Below are 23366 nucleotides of genomic sequence, written 5' to 3'. Positions count from 1 at the left end.
TCTAGCAAATAACATTTTGGTCCAACTTCTTAAGTTGCAGCTGCAGTTTTCCTTTCTGTCTTTTCTTGTCTTTGTGAAAATAAATCATCACCACTCTCAGGCAGTAAAACAGAGAGGTAGCCATTTTCATCTTTGGCATTTGTTATCATTGTCAAAATAAATACTTGCATCTGTGCAACTTAAATGGGAAATAGTATTTTCCCTTTTTGGAATCAGCAAATACAACAGTAAGCTGTCGTCTGAAAAGAAAACAAAAAAGGTGGAATTTATGCCAAAATTCTGTATTGCTCAGAAAAACAGCTCAAATCCCTGAAAACTTAGTCTGCACCTTTACAAAGGAGGTTATCAAGTGATAAAAGTGACTGTGACATTCATCCTACTGAGTTGCTGAGATAGTACCATCTTATCTCCCTGAGTGTTACACACAAGTAAAGCAAAAAAAACCCCCAACTTAACAGTTGTTCCCATGGGCTTCCTATTGAAAACATATTAGGGTTTCTGCATAAAAGTGTGCTGAAAGGACTGTCTTGAGGTCTAAGTTGTTGAGAAAGAAAACACCTGGAGGGAGGAGATCTATCTCCATCAAGAGGACTTTAGAACATCAATGAAACAAAGCACCTTAGAAGTTTGTGACTTACAGTGAGGACCAAAAAGTTATTTTAAGTAGACCACCAGGGCTGGCATAAATAAAAGTTGTAAGACCTAAGTAATTAATGTAGTAAATAAGGTTGTACACTGGTTTAAGTACATGATTCATGATACCTGATGCTGTGAAAGTGCTTAAAGCATTACAGCAAATAGAGTTCTGCAGATCTTCTGCATGAAGATCTGTTTAAACGTTCTCCGTTTTAAGTGCCTCAAGGAAAGGCTTGTGTTGCTTGTATACTGCCAGACACAAAAGATGCTTAATCCTGTTTGAACACTGTTATAGTAGGGGCATTCCAAAATAGCTGATACACGTTTATGGATTGCTTCTTACATTCAAATTCCATCATGTAGTCAATCAAAGACACACACACATCAAAGAAAAGCTTTGACAATACCATTCAGACTATGCTGCTTGTTTAAATGGCTGGCCGAGTAGCAGTAGTGACTGATTTAATATCATAGAAAAGCACCTTACTGGTGGATATAGGCCAAAACAGAGCTCCTTTACTCAAATGTTTGACCCAGTGTTTTAAAGAACAAAATGCTGCCATAGATGCGGTAAGAAGAAAGACTGTTTACTAGCTGGGTTTTTTTTTCCCTTTCAGAGTGAGGTGTCTTTTCCCTGTCACAGAGATGTGGCAGGCAGTTGTTTACCTGAACTCCTAGTCCAGTCTCTCCAACCTACAAGTAACTTCTCAGCTACCACTAATCCAGATCTTTGTAACTCATCAAACAGCTATGCCAGAAACGTGTGAAGAAGGCACTATGTGTCTCAGTCATGAATTGTAAACCATGGGGATCTCTTTGTTAGAAATAAGCCACAAGTCCCCTGGCATGGCAGGGTCATACTAGAAGCTGGTGGCATTGACAGCTTGGCCTTGGTTAGAAGCATTTTTGCCTTATTAAGAATTCAGAGCTCCAGATATCCCAAACACTTCTCTAAGTGAATATTTAGCCCAGTTCAAAGAAAGAAAAAGCTGAGGACTCCTATCCTGTCCAAGGCCCTGGAGTGCCACCTGAAGTTGGATGGGAAATGGAGACCTGCTGTCTTCAGCAGCTACTCTAAGTCTCTAGACAAAACCCCCAAACAAAAAAAGGACACCTAGTGGGAGTTGCCACCTGTATTTTACATATTCTGTACTGTTCTACAGTGGTAGAAAGATATTTGTGTTTTTCGTAATAGTGTGGAAGAGTGAATGTGAGTTTGTGTATTGGTCTATTACAATTCCTCAGCCCTTGGGCTGAGGGGGATATCGCTTGACATGGCAGCTTGGGGCTTTGTTACACATTTTTTGGTTAACATATGAAAGAGAAAACCTTTCAATAACTAGAAAGGATTGTTTTGGTTGGTTGAATTGACAGCGTTCAGATGGAGCTCAGCAAGTTTAACTGGCAGTACTTGAGTCGAGGAGCAAGGTTACTGCTCCACCTGGTGGGAAACCGTCATGGCTCCGAGGAGAGCGTGTGCCTCGGTCTGCTCTGCTACGGCAGGACAGTGTGGCAAAGAGCCAGATTTGATCAGCCTCAGAGACAAGTTTGATCTTCCTCAGAGTCCTGCCTGAGAGCCGAGAAATTCACTACACCGGCTTTCCCCTGGATTATTGCAGCATTTGGTGGAGCACCTGCGGGTGACGAGCACCCGCCGTGAGCACACCGCCCCCTTCCTTTGCTGCTGCGGTTCTGCAGTTGGCGAATTCCTCGGGCTGATACCAGCGCTGCCGGGCGGAGGGCGCTGCCTGTCCGGGACAGCAAGGGAACTACAAGGCCCAGGCTGCCGCGGGCCGTCGTAGGGCGGTGTCGAGAGTCGTGCGCGGACACGCCTGGCGCTGTGCACAGCATGGCCGGTTTCGCCGATCTGAACCTCCCGCAGGGGCTGGACAAGAAGTCCTTACAGAGCTTGCTAGAGGCTGCAGCGCACTGTGAGTCAGTGCCCCGGGCATGGCGCGGTGGGCGGCAGGACCGGCCCGGGGCTTCGGCTCCGGTGCGGAGTCAATGGTCCTGAGCCGGGGAGGACTGGGCCTGGCGACAGGGGAAGCAGGACGCAGGCGGCAGCTCCACCAGGCTGGTGTGAGCAGTGTGGTTCTCTGGGATGTGTTTTCCCTTCCTGTAGCCTAACCCTCGCCATCCTCTTCCCTGGCCGGTTTCCCGTCGCTCCTCTCCCCTGCATTTTTCTGCCTGTGAAGTGACAAGGTCTGTGGGCTGCCCAGTGCTGACTAGGAAGGAAAGCTTATGTTGTGTCTTGCAGACTCCGGCTCTGCCGCTTGATCGCGGTTCTTTTCCCAGCGTGGGTACGGTTTTTTGCCTGCAGTTTCTTATGGCTTAAATCTTTTGTTCTGCAAAACTGTTGTATGGCCAGATGCTGCCTGGCCAGTGTTTGGCAAGTGTACCATCTTCCTCTCATCCCTGCTGAAGGAGGTCTTTGAGACAAATTTGTGAGCATCAATTCCACTGCTCACCTTGCTGTCTTCTATAGATGTTTCTCTCCCAACTCTGTGCCCTTTGTAATTTTTAATAACTATCCTGAATGTCATTAACCATTTTCCCTAAAGAAAGCCATCAACAGGCCCAAACTAGGGCAAAATCCTTGGGGACCCTAACCATAAGTATTCATGTTCATAAAGCTTTGACACTGAGCAAGTGTTGTCAGAGCTGGGATATGTTAAAAAGCTAACAGATTTTTTTGTATTTTAGGTCCTTTTTTTTTTTTTTTTTTTTTTTTTTGTAAAGTAGTCTTCAGAAGATAAATGTGAAAGGTAAACGTGTGTGATTATAAATTTTGAGAACCATGAGTGTTTTAGCAAGGTTTCTGTTTGTATTTGTTTCCCTTTGTTCAGTGTACAAAATATTCTTACCATGTGTTTGCTTTTTCAGTGGGATATTCTGCAGTTGCTCTTAATCATGTCATTGATTTTAAAGAAAAGAAACAGGTAATTTTTTGCAGGGGTTAATTGTTCTTAATGTGTTTTCTCTTGTAATCATCGAAGCAGTCAGGGTTGGAAGGCACCACAAGGATTATCTAGTTCCAATCCCCCTGCCATGGGCAGGGACACCTCACACTAGATCAGGCTGGCCAGAGCCTCATCCAGCCTGGCCTTAAACACCTTCAGGGATGGGGCCTCAATCACTTCCCTGGACAACCCATTCCAGGGTCTCACCACTCTCATGGTGAAAAACTTCTTCCTTACGTCCAGTCTGAATCTACCCGCTTCCAACTTTGTTCCATTCCCCCCAGTCCTGTCACTACCTGATATTCTAAAAACTCCCCAGCTTTCTTGTAGGCCCCCTTCAGATACTGGAAGGCCACAATAATGTCACCTTGGAGCCTTCTCCTCTCCAGACTGAACAGCCCCAACTCTCTCAGTCTCTCCTCATAGGAGAGGTGCTCCAGCCTCATGGCCCTTCTCTGTACATGTTCCAGCATGTCCATATCCCTCTTGTAATAGGGGCTCCAGAACTGGACACAGTACTCCAGGTGGGGTCTCACCAGAGCAGAGTAGAGGGGGAGAATCCCGTCCCTCAACCTGCTGGCCATGCTTCTCTTGATGCAGCCCAGGATCTGTTTGGATTTCTGGGCTGCAAGTGCACACTGATGGCTCATGTTGAGTCCACCAGCACCCCCAAGTCCCTCTCCTCAGGGCTGCTCTCCTGCCAGTCACTGCCCAGCCTATACTGGTGCTTGGGATCGCCTCGACCCAGATGTAGGACCTTGCACTTGCACCAGCTCTCCAGCCTGTCAAGGTTCCTCTGGATGGCATCCCTTCCCTCCAGCGTGTCTGCTGCACCACACAGCTTGGTGGTGTTATGTGCCTTATTACTACGTGTTCCCAAATAGCTTTAGATGCGAGTACAAATGTCTGCGTTTATTCCATTACTCCCATTTTACAATTCAGTATAATTGCCCTGAGGTTAACTTTTAATGTGGTCTGCATATGATCCCTGAGAAATAGTTTTGTTAGTATGGCAAACTTCTTTTTATGATTAGAACCCAGCTTTTGTTTACATTGTAGTCTTAACCCATGGCATTTTGAATAACTTTGTTTTGGTCCCTTTTAAGGAAATTGTCAAGCCAGTATCTCTTTCAGAGTTGTTTCCATCTTTGCCTATTGTACAAGTAAGTCTAGTTCCATTCTGAGTTATGATTTTTAAATTGGTGGGTTTGTATATGTGATTTTGTGTGTTACATGTTACTAAGAAAAAGGTAAATTTGTCCGCTGCTTGATTGTTAAAACTCTGAGTATTGGAAGAACAATAGACTTGCTCTGTTCATTATGGAATTACTAAAATAATTGCTTCATGTCAATTTTTAATCCTCTTGTAGGTGAATAATTACAGTATAATTCTTGAGACTTGAGTTTTGGAAATAACTCCTTGGTTTTGACAGAACAAAATTTGGATGTCATGAAACTAGTCTGTATTTGAAATCATTGGCACATGTTAATGCTTGTAGTTGTGGCCTGGCTGGGGAGCTACCACGATATTAAAGCATGCTTGGTTTTTCTGCATGATTTTAGTTTTATTGATTTACTTACCTTTTTTTTTTCTTTTCAAGTGACACTTTCTCAGAAAAACACAGGCAAATTGTTCTTTGTAACGGGCAGGTATAATATCAAACAGATAAATGCATAGTACAGAAATGTAACTACAGGCTTCAGAAAATTAGTATAGGCAAGGCACCATTTTCTCTTGTAGCGTACAGGGTGAGAAAATCACCACACCATTTTTGCTTTGGGGCTTTTAAAGTCTTTTGTACTATTTCTTTTTTGTAGGGGACATCTAAGAGAATTAAAGTACTAACCCGGCTAACACTTGTTGTTTCTGATCCTTCCCACTGTAATATCTTAGTAAGTATATTTATTTAGTATTGATTTTCCAATTTGTATTTTATTTTCTCAATGAACGAGTGAAACTTTGGAAATTGTGTGGGGAGAACTTTGAAGATCTTATAGGACACTCAGCAGTGATGTCTCAGATTGCATCTTTAGCAAATCACGAGGAGGTGCAGATTTAGAAGACTGGATGTGGCTTCTGTTGATTATTTGTTAAGATGGGACAACAGTTCTGGATTTTTTGATTTCTGGACTTTGTGTAAACCAGTGTCTGCTTATGCTTTAGTATTACATGATTGGAACAAAAGATCTAAGTGTCTTACCAGGTGGGTGATAAGGCTCAAATTGAGAATTAACAACTTTGTAGTATGGCCCACAGCAAAGACCTGATATGCAATTGGATGATTATTGGGTTTTGACCTTCTTTTACTACTTGAAAAGGGTATTTTCTAGTCATTATTTGTTAGTAATGATCATGCATAGCTTTGGCATCTGCTGGAATTCAAGGTAGTAATTGTTTCTTCCTTTTGTAGAGGTCAACATCTGTAAATATAAGGTTGTTTGACATCATAGCAGTATTTCCAAAGACTGAGAAACTGTTCCATGTAAGTACAGTCATCTAATCAATAATGCCTGCTCAGAAACTTCAGGTGCCTTGGCTTAGTTTGAGTATATGCTTTGTTTTAATATATATTTTTTTATATTTTTTTAAAAATTTTTCATTTATACAGGCCTGCATATCATGGGGCTAATTAAGCAATGTAGGCTGCCTTCTCCATTGATAGACTGATAAGATTGAGAGGGATTGCAGGAGGCTGCAAGGCCTTGAGGTGACTGGTTAAAGTCTGAAACATCTACCTGATGAACAGGCTTGTATGCCCCCTGCACTCGTTTTCCTTTGTGTCTTAAACTGAGTATTCCTCTCTAGTGAGGAGAGAAGACAACCTTCTTTTTTTCTGCATATATATATGTGCTATCATCATGTATCTAACTTCCGTCTTGAACTTTGATTTCTCAAAGTGTCAGCTTCCACAAAACACATTTGCTGTCTTCTGTTAGCACTAATTGTTCCTTCTTTCTGAAATGCCAGGAATAGTGGGAAAGATTTTAAAGTGAAATGTGGTTCTGAGAGTTACGGTATTCTTCTTAGTCTTAGGTCTTCTCTTGGAAGTTCTTTCAAAGGAATAGCTGATTCCTTTAGATTTCCCCTTTATTTATTCATTTAAAATCAAAATAGGAACAGGAGTTTATGAGACAGAGGTAGTTCTGGTTGTCATAGCATCTTACGAACAGATAAAATTTCCAAAAGTAGGCATGCCTGGTTCACCATAATCTCTTCTCCCAGGCAACCAGCACCAGAACAAGAGGACACAGTCTCAAGCTGCGCCAGGGGAGGTTTAGGCTGGAGGTGAGGAGAAAGTTCTTCACAGAGAGAGTGGTTGGCCATTGGAATGTGCTGCCCAGGGAGGTGGTGGAGTCACCATCCCTGGAGGTGTTCAAGAGGGGAGGGGACGTGGCACTTGGTGCCATGGTTTAGCTAGGCATGAGGTGTAGGGTGACAGGTTGGACTCGATGATCCTTGAGGTCTCTTCCAACCTTCTTGATTCTTGATAATGGTCCTAGCTTCATTGCCAGACTGGGATTTCTGGTTTGGTTTTGTTAAGCATGTTCCAATACTCCAGTGAGAGAAGCTTTACTTCCGTGACTTTATGTGCTTGTTACTTCACCTGCCAAGAAACCATTGAGGCTGTACAAAAGCAGAGCAGCCACTGGGGAGATACTTGAAGGGCAGACAGTCATTTTCTCAGTCAGATTGTGTTCTGGTTGTTCGAAGCAAACTTGCAACCGACAAACTCACAAAATTGTGAGTTGCTGAAGGTGTTGCTGTATCATTGTTACTGAACAGATGCTGACATCTGTAGCAGTTGTAGCACTCCAGGTGTATTAGTGAGTGAAAATAGGGGAGTCAAATAATTTTTAAATGTTTTACTTACTTAGGACTAATTTGTGACTTTAACTGGGTGCTGTTGTTTTTCACATTGGTTTATGCTAGTAGAAATGCAATTATTTTGAACAGAACTACTGATTCTCTTGTTATGTCTGTACTCTTAGGAAAACAAGGTGTTTCAGATATGTTTGACCGTGAACTGGCTTGGTCCATTTCTGGTGTTTGACTGGAGAAGACATTTATTATTTAGAGGTCATACCTAAATACAGCAATGTTCAGTAGTTCTTCAGCCATTACTAACAGCACCAAGCATATTGTTTCCCAACTTTTACCCATAGCTGCTATATCTTGAATAGGCCCTTCCTACCAGAAAATTCTTAACTGTAAAATGCCATCCGAGGCAGAATGATCTCAGCTTGGCTTCGTGAGTGATAAGGTTTTGTTATTTCAGTCTCTTATTTTTAATAACTTGGGAACAGCTGATGTGAGTGGTGTCATCAAGTGGAGTAACTGGAAGCAAGTTATCTTTTTCTCTGCATGTTTTTCTTACAAAACCTGAAATTTTGATGGCTGACCTGTTGCAAGCTCATAAATAATAACATTAACTCTGAGCTGGAAGAGTAGGTGGAAGTGTCCTGTCTCTGTTAGTCTTGAAGTCAGCAAGCAGGCATGCAGTTTAAAGCAGTGTGAAGAAGGTTCAGAGACACCAAAAGCAAACATGAATCTCTTTGGAAGAATGCCAGCATTTATTTTCAAAGTATGCCTGTCAGTATAGAACTGAGTATGGTTTTTGTTTGGTGTTTGGCTGGTTGGGTGTTTTGTTTGTTTAGGGTTTTTTTTGTTGATTTATTTTTTTGGGGGTGGGTTTTTTATGTTTGTTTGTTTTGAGGATTTTGGGTTGTTTTTTTGTTTTTTTAAATAAGTTGAAGCTACTTTCTAGTACTGCTGAGTACTTGTTTTGACACATTAAGGTTATATTCTTCCGGATTTTTTTGTTCTAAATTTTCCCCTTTTTTGAGAACTACTGCAAGTAAGATACAATGCAAAAGGCTGTAGAAGAAGGTGAATTTCAAAGAATCTTTCAGCAGAAGAATTCAAGCATTAATCAGAACAGTTACAGCTTAGTGAAACTAATTTCTGACTGATTTTATTTCTGTGTGGGAGGAGTGAATAGTTTTTGAACACTTTGAGGACCACTTTCCACCTCTTTCTTTCGTTTTCTGGCAACAGAGCTCAATCAGTTTAAACAAGCACCCAAAGCCAGGTAATCAGGGACATACTACACTGCTTTTGGGGGAAAGGGGATTGCTCTCTCATTTAAGGGTGGATATATTTTGTTTTCAAACATACCATGAGTTCTGCTGCAGTTGGACATCCAGCTGTGGCAGTATCTCAGCTGACTTGAAACAGCCACTCGTTCTGCAGGTCTGCTCTGCTGTTGAAGCTGCTTGCTTAGGTACATGGCAGTTTGGTTTGAGGAATACATTTCTGCTGGTTTGTGGCAGGTTATTTTGCAGGCAGATCCAGTTTCCCGCTCTTGATTCAGCATTCAGCTACACAGATAGTTGTGCTGGCACAAAGAGGATGGCTGTGCTTTGGGCAGGCCAATGCAGAGAGCAGCTGTTTGAGCTGACACCCTTGCAGGTGATGGACAGTGTATTAGTGTGGTGGGTTGAAAATTACACACACACACATTAACTTTGCCAGACTAGCATGGTTTGGAAGCAAATGGAAGATGTATTTACAGGCAAAACTGCAATCTACAATGAAATGCAATGAATATGTACAAATATACAGTATTTACAGGTATTTATAATTAAACAGCACAAGGAACCCCCTGGCCAAAAGACCAGGAAAGCTGCCTCCCTGTCTCCCCCTTACCCTCCCTGTCCAAAAGGGAAAAGAGAGAGAAGCAGAGATATGTTAGACTTAACCAAAATAAAAGTGTTGCAGCCAAGGTCAGCAAAGCCTGTTAGTATCTCCCCAGCGAAGAAGCAAAAAGAGAGACAAGAAATTGTTTTGGGAACCAAATCTTATGGGAGATAACCTTCCAATGGAATTGTTTAGAATAATCATTATTTTCCTTTTTACATTCAATAGTGATTTATTTACATTTTTACTACTTTCTGCTCAAAATCTGTGAAAAATTTTGAAGGCATAGCCTAAAACTACCACAGTTAGGAAGAATGCAGGGCTGTCAGTAAGACCATCTTCATTGCTTCCGTGCTGGCAGCACTTTGAGCTGGGGAGGGAATCCAAGCATGTTTATTGCAAACCATGTGAGGTGAAAGACTTCATCCTTTCATGTTCACATTGAGGGCAAATTTATATGTTTGTCTTTTGTTTAAAGTTTTTAGGTTTTCTAACTCTCTGGAGAGCTGGGTCAATTTTGTGGAGGTATCAACAGGGAACCTGGTACAAGTGATGTTCAGCATGGAGTTTCAACATTTAGCTCTGGTTCTTACAGATCGTTCACTGTTAAGGGTAATGCCTTCTAGAATGAGTCTTTTAACTTCGTATTTTAAAAGTGGCTGTTGGTAACTCATCATTACCTCAAGACCATCATCTTTCTCATCAGCAATTTTGCACATGGATTATTCTCCATAGAACAGGATTTTTTTTTATGTTTTTGTAAAAGAAATATATGAGCCTTGGAGATATGCTCTAATTGTAGCACAGCCCCAAACCAGTCTGTGCCTAACTGAGTGTGGCAGTGAAACGTATTGAAATACACGCTCAAATTGTCCAAAAAAGTCGTATCTTCAGGGGTGTGAGAAAGCTGTGTTTGCCAAGATAATTGTAAAACATGCTGCTTCTTTAAGTCTCTCAAGAGGATTGTTTTGGCCTGCACTAGGAATGCCCACTCCATGCCAGTAATAAGGTGTCTGTCTGTTGCTTTGTATTTCTGACTGGTTTAATGATATTAGTTAGTTGTGCTTGCTGTTTGTAAGCAATTAGCATATCACCAGTATCTAAAAAACTTGCTTATGTAAGTGAGAGGATGTAGTGCAAAGCCAGATTTCAGTGTTTATTCCTATAGCTTTTTTCAAGCCATCCAAGCAGCGTCTTGTGTTTATTTCTGGCTGTCTGGAGTTTGCCAGCAGATGGGGCTCTTGCCTGCGGTGCGACTGGGCAGGTGCTGGGCTGTGCAACTGCTGCATATCGTTTCCTCTGTAAAGACTTTGCACTTCAGATCCTTTCAGTAGGCAGGGTAACCTTAACTTACTTGCCTGTGTGACCTGTCTGGGAGCCAAAGCTAGGCTGAATATTGGAGTGTTTTTTGACAAATTTCCTTTCCATCTTTCTATGCAGTGCAGGAATTCTTCCTCATGGAGAAAGATGACTCTTAATTTTGTTTTGCCTTGATGGTGTTTTCAGAATTCAGACATTCTGACACTTGGGTCGCTCCCTTTCCGCTTTGCTTAATTTCCAAAGCAGAAAAGAGCTCTCCAGTGTTTCTGGAGCTGATTAGGAAGGTTTGTTTTCTCACCACATAGGGCAATTTCATCTTTCTCTCCTCCTCACTGACATTTTCTAGGACACAATTCAGAGCTATTTGCTCTGTCCACATTCCCATAAATCACCTGTCTAGGTGGCAGTTTGTGCTCCCCATAAGAAAAGGAGCAAAGCTGGCCGTAGCAGGGCGTATGCAAGTTTAGTGTTATGCAACGCGTTCCAACTGTGACCTGCCTAAGTTGGTAAAGGTAGGGAGTGAAGATAAAGTTTAGTTTCAATGGCCTGGTGAGACATTTTAAGATCAAAAATCCCCTGTGGTCTGCTGAATTTTGAATTGTCTCCATGTATGCTGTGGCTCTCCTGTGTACAAGGGAGTACTATCTCTAGCTAAGGAACACACATGCCTAAAGCTGAGCCTCTGCTCTTTTCCCCATCCACATTCCATGTAGACAAAGTTTGCAAAGCAGTAGCCTGCCCTGAGTTAGAGCAGCCCAGCCCTGGAACTCCCCACAACCCCTACCACTTTCATGCTGGTGTGAGGAGGAATGAATGGTTGGCATGTGGCCCAGGTGTGTTTGGAGCAGCTGCTGGCAAGTTTCTGAATGCAGAGAGTTCCCCTATGCATAGAAAATTCCTTTTCAATTTCTTCAGCATATTTTATCTTTTTTTGTTACAGCACTGCTTAGAGACATTAATCTGGCCTTGTGTAATCATCTTTATGGGGCAGGCACATATATTCCCATGTCTTGTGTGTGTGAGATTATATGTAAATCAAGGGCTCCCTTTCATGTGCACTTCACTGTGGAGATTCTCCACCCTTTTGTTCATTTTCCACCTTTCAATACAGGCTGTAAATTGTGGTGTGAGTTCAAAGTTAAGCCTTTAAACTATAACCTCTCATACCATCTTCAGACTCTTCCAGAGAAATGGCTTTCAGGAAGGGCTGCATATTCCTACCCAGCCAGGAAAGTGAGACCCTTTGGCCTCAATCACTGAACATGTGGCACAACCAGTCACTGTCTAACATTCTGCTTTTCTTCAGTCTTTCCTCAATTGCCTCTGGTAAAAATAATTAATTGTAAAAACAAACAGTTCCTAGACTGGAATTGGAGTGATGGGGCATGGGGCAGTTTCTGGACTGGTCCCTTTGAAACAGGGTTGCCCTTCATTAGCTGCAAGGTGTTTTTACCAAAACCCAACATTGCTTCTGCATGTCCTATGTCAGATAAAAACAAATCAGTAAATCTTGCCTTTGAGTTGGCCACTATTTTATAGGAAAAGTAGCTCTAGAAGTTAGGAGAAGGCTTGGGTTTTGTGCCTGAAATGTTCAAGCTGTGCACCTGCAACCCTGCTGTTTTATTGGCATACCTGCAAGGTATAGTACTTCTTAATTTTAAAACTGAACTCCCCCTCGAGAGGCGTTTGTTGCATTAAGAAATGAAGGAGAATATGAGTGCATCTGAAGATGGTTATGCATTTTTTGGCATATCTAATGATCTGTTCCTATTTCTTTGCTTGTAGATTGCTTGCACAACCCTAGATGTGGACCTGGTATGCATAAATGTAACAGAAAAGCTGCCATTCTACTTCCGAAGGCCCCCTGTGAATATGGTAAATTTACATCTAAATTGTTTTCTTGCTGTTAAACTCTGTATTTAATGTCAGTCTGAGTTGAATTCCCTACCATTTCCCTCCCACCATTCCCATCTGGGTGGTTCTTTTGTTTTCTTTCATGATGTATAGTGTTGTTTCAGATGTCCTTCACTTCAAGGCCTCCCCTGCAGCATTTAATAAACAATGATATATGTTATTTTTTTCTCCTTTATATCCCTCACTTAAGAAGAGAGAAGTGGTGTTCCCAAGGAGTGGAAACAGAGCCTTAAGGCCACTATTTGCTAAGCAGTGAGATGCAGTGTGATTGCTGACTAAGCTGCTTGCCAAACTAGAACTGGTACATCTGTGTCATAACAGATAAACAGCCCTGGCAAACTGGACATTATAAAGGAAAGTGTGCCATGAAATGCAGATTGTGATGACTTTTCAGAACTACATCAATGCAGAGAACCGCAGCAACACTACTGAAGCAAAATCTGAATTTAAATTATTTTAACCATACTTTAGTCTTCTCAGAAGATTGTGTGAGAACAAGGTAGATGCATTAGATGGCACGTTACTAATTTTCATGACAAGGGGATTGAATGCACTGTCAGTAAGTTTGCAAATGACACTAAGCTGGGAGGGAGTGTTGATCTGCATTGCACTCTGGAGTGATGGACCAAGGTCAGTTTAACAAGGCCAAGTGCCACATCCCACACTTGGGTCACAACAACCCCAGTCAAAGCTACAGGCTTTGGGAAGAGTGGCTGAAAAGGTGCCCAGCAGAGAAAGACCTGGGGGTATTGATCAACAGCTAACTGAACCTGAGCCAGCAGTATGCTCAAGGGGTCAAGAAGGCCAACAGCATCCTTGGCTGTATCAGGAATAATGTGACAAGCAGAACCAGGGAAGTGACTGTTTCCCTTGTAGTCAGCACTGGTGAGGCCATATCTGGAGCACTGTTCAATTTTGGGACCCTCACTACAAGAAAGACATTGAGGTGCTGGAGCAGGTCCAGAGAAGGGCCACAAAGCTGGTGGAGGATCTGGAGAACCAGTCTTATTAGGGGTGGCTGAGGGAACTGGGATTATTTAGTCTGGAGAAAAGGAGGCTGAGAGGAGACCTTACTGCTCTCTACAACTACCTGAAAGGAGGTTGTAGTGAGGTGGGCATTGTTCTCTTCTCCCTAGTAGCAAGTGATAGGATGAGAGGAAGTGGCCTCAAGATGCACCAGGGGAGGTTTAGATTGGATATTAGAAGAAATGTCTTCACTGAAAGGGCCATCAAACACTGGAATAGGTTCCCCAGGGATTTGGCTGCATCCCCATTCCTGGAGATGTTTTAAAGATGCACAGATGTGGTGCTAAGGGACACGGTGTAGTAGCAGACTTGGTAGAGTTAAATAATGGTTTGACTCTATGATCTTAAAAGTCTTCTCCAACAAAAATGATACTATGATTTTGTGATTTAAAAGACAGAAGAATATGAAAGACATGTTCAGTTTGGGAGAAGGGTATCATGCCAGTTATTTGGGGGACAACTGTATTGAATCCACATGTGGACGAAGGATGTCTTGGCAAATAAGCCAAATGTGGAATTGCTAAATATCTGCTGTGGGACACAAGATGACTATCAGTACGGATCAACAATATTTTGGTAATAGAATTCTGCCTGATATTGGTAGTTGGCCAGAAAGCTTAATCTGAACATGCTCTTAGGTGAATTAGTTTTTTTCCTATGACTATATGTCAAGGTTCATTACACAGGGGCTGATGATGTAGTTCTTGGTGCTTAAGAGTTTAAATTTGGAATTGGCTAGAAATCCTGATTCCTCTTCTACAGAAAGTTTGACCTAGAATAAACATTTTAGCATAACTAAAACCAATCCTGGAACAGACCAAAAGTACTACTTTGGAATTTGCTATAGACTGGGAATTTCAACACTCCACTTAGAGTAACAATTTTGTGGGAAGTGTGGTTTCAAAGTACCCCGTCTGCCTAATACTCCAGCAGTTGGCTCTGATGAGGAGCTGCATGGCTCTTTGAGCCCTTTATTTGCAGGAATTTTCCTTACAAGCTACTTCTAAACTTCCACACTGCGCCCTGTCTGTCAGACTGGTTTTGTGCATCCTGAGGCACTCAATTTTGGTGGTTATGCCAGGCAGACTGATTGGCAGGCAGGTGAAGTGGTGGAGATGAAGTTAAAAATCTGCCTGAAGGGAGCTTGGTGCATTGCCTTCACCTGTTTCAGTTTTGATAAATTCAGACTTCTTTTCTTGTTTGCAGATGTTGGACCGGTTCTGTGTAAAACATTTGATGTGTGCATAGCTTCTGTTGCTCTTGCATGGATGGTATCTGGACTAGCTCCATCTGTATTTAATTACTGAATTCTTACAGTATCAACATTGCAGCATTTTTTTAATAATATGAATATAAAGCATAGAGTAACATTTCAGGCAAATGTACCATAGGCAATGGAACAGAGAACTCCTAGTTTCCAATTGTGCCTTTATCACTAACTCAGTGTCTTACAGCAAGTTGCTTAATCTGTCGCTGAGTGTTTTCAGAACTTTGACAGATAGCAAAGGATTTTAATACAGCTGAAAGTACCTTAAATATTATTATTTGGAACCTCTCCTGTGACTCATTGTTATTTAATGTTGCCACAAATACCAGAGTATCCTGTAAAACAAGAGAGAAGGGTCTTCATCATTGCAGCTTTCATATGGGGACAGATTCCTCATCTGGAAGATAGAGGTGCTGTGGGAAGGGGCAGTCTTCCTTAGAGGGCTGTGGGGCTGAAGAAGAGTCCTCAAAACGTCAAAACTTGTTTCTGACCAGCAGTGGTTTCCTGTGTCCTTAACTCAGTGCTAGTGGAAAGCCAATTACAATTAACAAGTGGCTGTTTTTCCTTTCAAGTCTCATTTATCCATTATACCAAGATTCAAGTACATCTCTGGTGTACAGTGCAATCTTCCCCACCACTACTTTCATGCTTTTCTGTGCTCTTGCTGGAACAATTCTGCTTCAATGTTTTTTTCATATGTAACACAGTTAAACTGAGAATAAGCTACATCAATAATAGACAGCAGTTGTTAGATTGTTGTGCTTCTCTCCTTTTCATTTTTGATCACTCTTTTTTTCATGAAGGCAATAGACCGAGGCATTTACTTTGAACTTCTTTACACGCCTGCCATCAAAGACTCCACAATGAGAAGATACACAGTTTCAAATGCACTCAGCCTGATGCAGATCTGCAAAGGGAAGGTAAGCTCCCAAACTGAAAGCGAGCTAATTAATTCAGTTCAAATTCTTCAGTTCAAATTCTTTTGCAGTTGTACAGTGAGCCATTTTAAATTAGTTTGATGCTGGGGTTTCTGAAGCTGTGACTGAATCTTTTTCTACTAATAAAAGGGCACAACTATTCCAGCTCCAGATACCACTGCATGTTTTTTTCTGAAGTGTCAAACTGTTAAGATTGTTCTGAAAAAAGGATCTATCTGTTGTTATGGTATGGAGGAAAACAAAGAAGTGCCAGAGATCTAAGGGTTGAACTATAAGTGAAGTCCATGCATCTCTTTAAAATCCCCAATTTCATATTTCTGATCGACCAAAACCTCTTTTTTAATAGTATACCTTGAATATGGGGGGCTGAAAAATAACAAGAACAAAGTAGAAATCTTGTTTTGTTAAATTGTTAGTAAATTCCTAGCGTGTGAAACAGACACAGCAGCCAGCTGGCTTTGCTGCAGTCAGATCAACTTCATTCTTACCGGCAACTGAAACCCAAGGGAAAAATAATGCTTACAGCTCAGATGATTGTTATCCATTGCTTTCATACCTTACCTCCTCCCAGGCTACAAGGTTAAGCTGCCTATATTATCTCAGGTCGTGTATTGTTTATTTGTTGGGATATTTGTTTTATTAGAGAAGCATATTGTCATGCATACCCAAGTTAAAAAGGATTGTAGTCTGAAGTGAGACGTACAGCTTGGAAGGCCAATTACAGTCAGATCCATTGCTACCTCAGTGCCCCTCAGGCATGGCACTTTATGTCACAGGACAGCAGAGTGGGGTCAAACAGATAATTCCATTGGTGTTAACACAAGAAAGTGAATATTTGCATGGCTTTTCCTGAGAAGTCCAGCTCTGGAAAGCAATTGCACAAAATACTGATTGGTGATAAGTTGCATACACTTAAAAACTCCTTTACTTGGTATTCCTTTTTCCAGCACTCCACTTTCCTTTGTGCAGTTAAAAGGTGTGCTTCTCATAGGGTTGTTGATTTGTGAGCATGAGCTCAGTCGATGTCACTAACAGAGGAAGTGAGACATTTGAACACTCAGTCTGTGCACACTGCCCTTTATTTCTGCATCTATCACTGCAGTGCGTCACCTGTGCCTGGAAGGTAAATCAGCTGGAGCTGGCAAGTTGTTAGACACTGGAAGAGTTGGGAAAGGACTGCTAGGATGTATTTTTTGCCTCCAGACTCAGTAGCTGGTGAGCAACCAAATATGATTATTAGCCCTCCCTGGTAGTTTCTTTTCATCAGTTATGCAAAGGCCTTTTTTTAATGGTATGTGGGATGGCTGATCCCTAGCCTGCTGGAGTTAGAACCTGGCACACAGATCTTGCAGTCTCTAACCTGTAGTTGCTGAACAAGTAACAGGATTTGGATCCATTTGTTCCTCTGTTGTAGTAGGGTAGAAGAACTTCCAGAAATGTGCTGGTGTTGAGCAAAGTCCTTAAAACATGTTAAAATTTGCAGGGAATGAGGGAGGGACTCACCTACCCTTCCAGACAGAAGGTGTGTGTAGCCACAGTCTCTTGCCTCCCATGTTTTGGTAACTGAGTGTGGGTACTGTGCCTGGAGCAGCGTACTGAACAAGCTGCTGTCTCCTTTACTTGGGGAGACAATGTTTAGCCTTTGAGTTCTTCCCTTTAGCCCTTCCCTTGGATTTGCCTTTACCTGCCTCTCCACTTGCTAGCAGTGCTGTTCTTGTCTACTCTTGCCACATTCTCCCATCTTACCAACCCCTAACTGGAAGCCAGTTGCCTTTCAGCCAGGAGGAGCATATCTCCAATACACAGTGGTGAACCAGGATCTTGCACTGGTTCAAGATGGCTCACACAGCTTCCCCAGGAGCTTCTCATGAGTCTGGGAGACAGGTGTTGGTTGCTGCATCTAGGGTCAGGAACTTGATTTTTCCTAGCAAACTCTTGCAGTCAGGGCTACTGAAGCTCAAGAGCACTCTTTGGATACATAGTGCAGTCATTTTAAAGGTGAAACATGCAGAAAGAAACGTCCTGGACTCCACGATAATATGTACTGTTAAGTGACTCTGATGTACATATTGCTTCTGCTTCAGGCTTTCCTTCACTAAGGGAGAGTTATCTGTCCCATCCTTTCTTCCTCAGTGCACCAGGAAACCTTTGGCACGGTGTGAAGGTGCAGTCATTTCCATGCAGATAGCTCTTCTACATGTTAAGTTCCAGCTGCACACAGAGCATTGTCTTCCAGTGCTGGGGAGGTGGCAGGACAGCCAGGCGGTGAGGGGAAGGTATCAGAAACCCGACCTTGTAAGCGGAGGTGGTGTGATGTGTTGATGGTGCTGATGTCAGAGAAAGTCTTCACTGCCTCAGTACAGTTCCTATTCCCACCCACTCAAGCAGGAATTCCCAAAGCTTTTTATTCAGTGTAATAAAAGGAGAAAGGAATTTTTTGCTGCTGCAGTTTCTGCCTATGCAAAACAGTCTTCCCTTGGGTGATCATCCTTGGAGATTTACATCAGAAAAGCACTGGCAGCTGAGCTGTGGTATCTATCAGCCCCCAGGCAGCCACATACCTGGTTTGCAGAAACACTCTGGGAGAGAAAGAAGGACATCTCTGCCTAGTGAATTTCTGGGGGGTGTCAGTATTGAGGGAAGTAAGTGTATGGCATGAGTTGGCAGCCACTGCCTGGCTGCAGACAGTTCAGTTTCCTGAACCAGTGTGAGTTGGAATAAGGTCAAGCATGAAAGCTGAGGTCAAGGCTAAGCTGTACTGCAATACAGAGAGTAGGTTGAAAATTTGGGAACACCAAACTGCCTAAACTCCTTCTAGGGTAACCTGGACTCCTAAGTCTGTTACAGCTTAGGCTGAATTGTCATTTGTATGGAGCCTCTTTCAGCTAGTGTAGATACTGGGGACATGTCTTAACACAGTGTATGCATCTCTGTATTTTCTTCTTTACCCTTAAGGTCCCTTTAAAGTTCACTATGACAGACACAGGCTAATAGGTGCTTGCTTAATGCTATCATTCTGCTGTTTATCCTGTTTAGCCTCTAAAAGGTGCAATGCTTATTTAACACACATTTATCTGTGAGAGGTTTGTAACTTCAAGGGAGTGCTTGTCCCTGTGCCCCTCTGTAGTGGACAGGGAGATAACCTCCATCTATTGATGTCCCCGAATTAAGATCCACACTGTTGAGCTCACTTCATCTGAGGATATCAGGTACTCTGACGTTTAATTGGGTTCTGAGCCTGAATTTGGCTAATGCTCATGAAGTTTTTACTGCTTGCTGACTTTTATTTTTATTTTTTTCATTTCTTGATGCTGCCTGACAGATGAACATTTGTCCTCTTTTGTTTTCCAGAACATTGTTATATCTAGTGCAGCTGAAAGGGTAAGTCTCAGGTTGTTGGGGTCTTTTTTAAGAACATTTGAGGATTTATCTGTCTGAAAATGTAGCTTTAATTACTTAAAATTACGACTTGTATATGTTTAATGTATATGCTAATCAGTCTGGTTTGCCAAATTTTATTGTGTGGTTTGGGGGGGATTTTGTTTGGGTAGAGTGGTTATTTTTTTGCTGTAGTATTTTCCATGACAGTTCTCTCTCAGATGAATTTGCTATATTTCCTAGTGCATCTTCAGCAGCTTGCTGTTATGTAGCATTTAATACTGCTTTCCATGTTCACGTTCTGTCAGCTTGCAAGAGGATGCATGCACATATCCAACCTTCTTTGTTTTGTTTTAGCCTCTAGAACTACGAGGTCCTTACGATGTGGCTAATCTGTATCCTTTTTCCAAATCAAACTGGTTTTGAAATACACGCTCCTTGAACTTTTACAGAGCTTGTTGGTGACTAGTTCAATGAATCAGGGCTCTGAGTGGGTGTGGAAGTGGCAAGAGGTCTTGGTCATGGAGTAGAAAGAGCAGTCACTGTAAATAGTAATATCTGTGTTCAGCTGCAGGTATGTTTTGCTGTGATATGCATTGATACTGTGTGTGGGTATAAGTGGAGAGAGGAATAAAACCCTTAAAAATCTATGGATACTGTTAACCAAACCAGAAGTTATTGCTCATGGTCTCAAGGTGTCACATCTTTGGTAGAAGAAGCTGTAAAATCATACTTAAATCAGTAAAGAAAAGGTGCCTGAGTGCTGGTTACTTCTGTTCTGAATTTTGCAGTCTTTTTTTATGTATCTGCTCTTAAATAAGTGGTTTTGGTCTAGAAACCAAGGGGAGTGTGTTTTCTCCCCTTCGAGGAATTCAGATGCATTTTTTGCTACTTCCCACTCCCTGCACCACAAGTGTGTATCTGGACTGTCCCTCAAAGGAGAGGAGCATGCTCTGAGTCGTGAGAACTGTGTGGGAGATTGTGCAGCCTGGAAGGATTTTATGTGCAATGTTTTCTTTCCTCCTGAACAAAAGGAGTCAGGCTCAATCCTAATTAACATACCTAATCTGGTATCATCCCTGCTTGTATCAGTGTCCTTTCCCCAAACCTGAAATTTTCAACTGAGTAATTATTTTTGCTTGATTATGCATATGTTCCCATGTTGACAGGCTTTTATTTTCGAGAGTGCAACTTCTTGTCTGGAGAAAATTTATGTTGTCAGGAGCTTTCCAGGAGGGCTGCTGGGGAACTGCAGCCAGGACAATTGGGTGCCTCAGTTTCTCTGGCTAACGTTATTCAAAATGCCAATTTGAGTTACAGCTTTGCTAATTTCTAGTGATTTGTAGAGTAAGCAAACTTAAGTGCAGACAGACTTCCCTATTCTGTGCATTTTGATCCTGAACAAAGGGTGACAGAGGTTTGCTGTTTGGCCTGTCAGAAAGCGAAGCCAAGGCAGCTGTGTCTACCAACTGCAGAGCCACCATACTTCATGGAGGTAAATGAAAAGCACACAGAAGCTCATCTAAGTAACATATATATTTGTTAAACTAAGCTCATGTTAATGCATATTTTCTAAAGGTCCAAGACCTTACAGGGCAAGTCAGCTTGAGGTTTTAGCTCCATTGTCCAGTGCATGAAGAGGAGCTTTTGTGCCATGTTAGCAAATCAGTGGCTGAACGGATGGCACTGTGTGTATTGGAGTACTTGCTTAACCACACTAATGAGTCATAAACTTCTTAGTCAAAACACAGATCTGCCTGTTCATGTTTCATAGTGAAACTATCTTATATTTCTGAAATGGTCTAATTCTGATCACAGTGACACCAGCAGAAAATACATCTTTGTCTTCAAGAAAGTTGAGGAATGCATAATGTTTTGCATTTATAGCCAGAGATGCACACCTTTGCTGTAGCTCTAACACAATAGAAAAAGATGGTCTCAGGATTAACAAATCCTGGGTAACATCCAACACAGTGGGAGATGCAAACCTTCACGGTGGCTCCAACAGTAATGCAGGCCAAGTTCATCCATGTATTGAATGACAAATTGTCACCAAGAAAGGTGTCTCCATCGTGGGTGGAGGAAAAGGATCACAGCCTGTGAACAGCAGGTAGTGATGCTTATGCTGGCCTATGCTACACCCCCATAACTGACCCTGGTACCAGTGTCAGTGGCACGTGTGCTTCCTGATGACAGAGGCAGCACTCACTGTGATGTTCCTCTCATGGGTTTTATACCCCAGCCCATGTTGTCCCTGCCTTCTAGGTGACATTTAACATAATTTAGGAGGAATGTTGAGTAACGTAGTCATATATGTTTAGCATGTGCTTGATTCTCCTCATTAGCACTTTGAGGGGTGTCAATTTTAATATTACAGTTAATTAGTCAAAGGTATTTGTTCGAGCACCCTGACCCTCAAAAGCTGCTTTGAAGTTGGGCGTTTGTTATTTGAGCCTTGCTTCATCAGTTTTAGCCAAAACAGGGCCATCTTATCTTTGTAAGACTCCCTCTTTCAGCCCTTCTGTAGGCCAGCTTCATGGATTTAACACAAACACCTGCTGATTGTAAATGACCTTGGTCCCAAAGCATGGTACATCAGCTTGCCTTCCTGTCCCATGGCCAGCTGGGCTGTGGTTTCCACCACCACTATAGCACTAGTTTCTCTATCTCAACCCTCCCATTCATATGCTTGTTTATTGGTTCTTAGTGTCTTTTGATTTCTGCTGCTTATTCTTATGGTAGTTTAACTTTGTAACTGAATAGTCTCATCATGCTCTTAATTTCTGCTTCTGCCAAGATTTGTTAGGTAGATATGATTTCTAGTCACCTTCCCAATAACTTGGATCGCTTTAAGCTTCAAAGGCACAGAAGGATTTGGTTTGCATCTCTTATTTCAGTAAAATTGAAACTTGAACCTGCTGTCATTCTCAGCAGGTAGTTATGATCTCTTGGAGAGGGCATTTCTATGAACAGGGTCGCCCTTCAGCCTGCTACTCATCTACACAGACACAGTGTGTTGGAAGAATTTGTCAAGTTTATGTGGAATTTCTCAAGACCATCATCTATCTTATGTGTGAAATTAAATAGCAGATGTCATTTCCCTGTCCACCAAAGGATACTAGCCCAGAATAAGTCAATGCATTCTGGCAAGGTTCTTGCAGAGCCTCTTTGCTTAACAGTATTTGTAGGGGATCTCTTCTGCCTCAAATTTTGCAGAGAGGCCTCCCACCAGTAGTTATGAAAATTGATTGGGCTCACTAGATTGTTTGGCAAACAAACTTGTGAGGAGTTTGGTAACATCACACAGCAGTATTTTATGATAATGCTGAGGATGTTGTAACTGTTCTTAAATTATATAAAGCCACTTACTTGTTATGTATAGAGGAACCTCTGCCAACTTAGCTGTGCCAGCATAGTCTGTTTCAGAATCCCGGGGTTTGTGAATACATTTGTGTGGGTTTTTTGAAGAACAGTATGTTTTGCTCAGAAATGCAGAATTGCTTTGGACAGTGCTTCAAGAATCTGTCCTTCTATGACTACTGAACTGATTAGGCCTACTTGCTTATGGTTCTCTGTATCTACAGCCTTTCAGCCCTTGCAGGATCTGTTATCTGTTTTTTAAACATGTTGAACTGTGCTTTGGGGCACAGACTCCTGAAATGAGTATGTGTTAGTGTCATTTTATTTGAGATCCTGCATCTTTTCCTTGTATGTTCCAGAAACTCGGAAGAGTGCCTGTGGGGTTGTGTACACAGTGAAGAAGCCTCGTAAAGTTGAGGAGGAAGAAACAACACTGCCAGCCTTCAAAAAAGCTAAAACTCAAGCTTGAGGACTGAACCAATTGTCAACAGGAGCCTCCATCCCACCTTTACCCAGTGCTCAGTCTTTCCCCATCCTCCAGCCAGCCCAGTACCTCCCTTACTACTTCATTTAGCCTAGACAAGAACTGTTCTTTTGGTATTCCAAGTAAGGAGAGCTGTGTTAATGAGACTACTGAGTGCTAGTTCACCACATCTGAAACATGGTGGGCTTCTGACCAAGATCAAGAAACTCTCTCCATGTCTTACATCCTCTGGAGTTGGTGCCAACTCAACACAATGTTTCTAATACATGGAAATTTTCAGTTGTACAAGTTCATTCCTTTTTTATTAAAACTGTTTCTAAGAACATGTCTTCAAAGTCTAGCTTGAATGGTTTCTCAAGTTTGAAACATCTGTACTAAACCTTAA

General features: G+C 42.1%; 1 protein-coding gene across 1 annotated transcript; it reads left to right on the top strand.

Moving 5' to 3' along the window:
• The first annotated feature begins 2485 nt into the window (after positions 1-2485).
• Positions 2486-23062, top strand: RPP30 (ribonuclease P/MRP subunit p30). The gene is made up of 11 exons (XM_054382404.1): positions 2486-2567; positions 3520-3575; positions 4703-4759; positions 5415-5489; positions 6008-6079; positions 12400-12489; positions 15625-15741; positions 19111-19140; positions 19495-19532; positions 20553-20632; positions 22857-23062. Exons 1-11 carry the CDS (start codon positions 2486-2488, stop codon positions 22964-22966), a joined length of 807 nt encoding a protein of 268 aa, XP_054238379.1. The 3' UTR covers positions 22967-23062.
• The last annotated feature ends 304 nt before the right edge of the window (positions 23063-23366 follow it).

Source organism: Indicator indicator, chromosome 7 (genome assembly GCF_027791375.1).
Source record: "Indicator indicator isolate 239-I01 chromosome 7, UM_Iind_1.1, whole genome shotgun sequence".
Classification (NCBI taxonomy): Eukaryota; Metazoa; Chordata; class Aves; order Piciformes; family Indicatoridae; genus Indicator; species Indicator indicator.
Note: the sequence above shows the minus strand (reverse complement) of the source record. Positions and strands in the feature narration are given on the sequence as shown.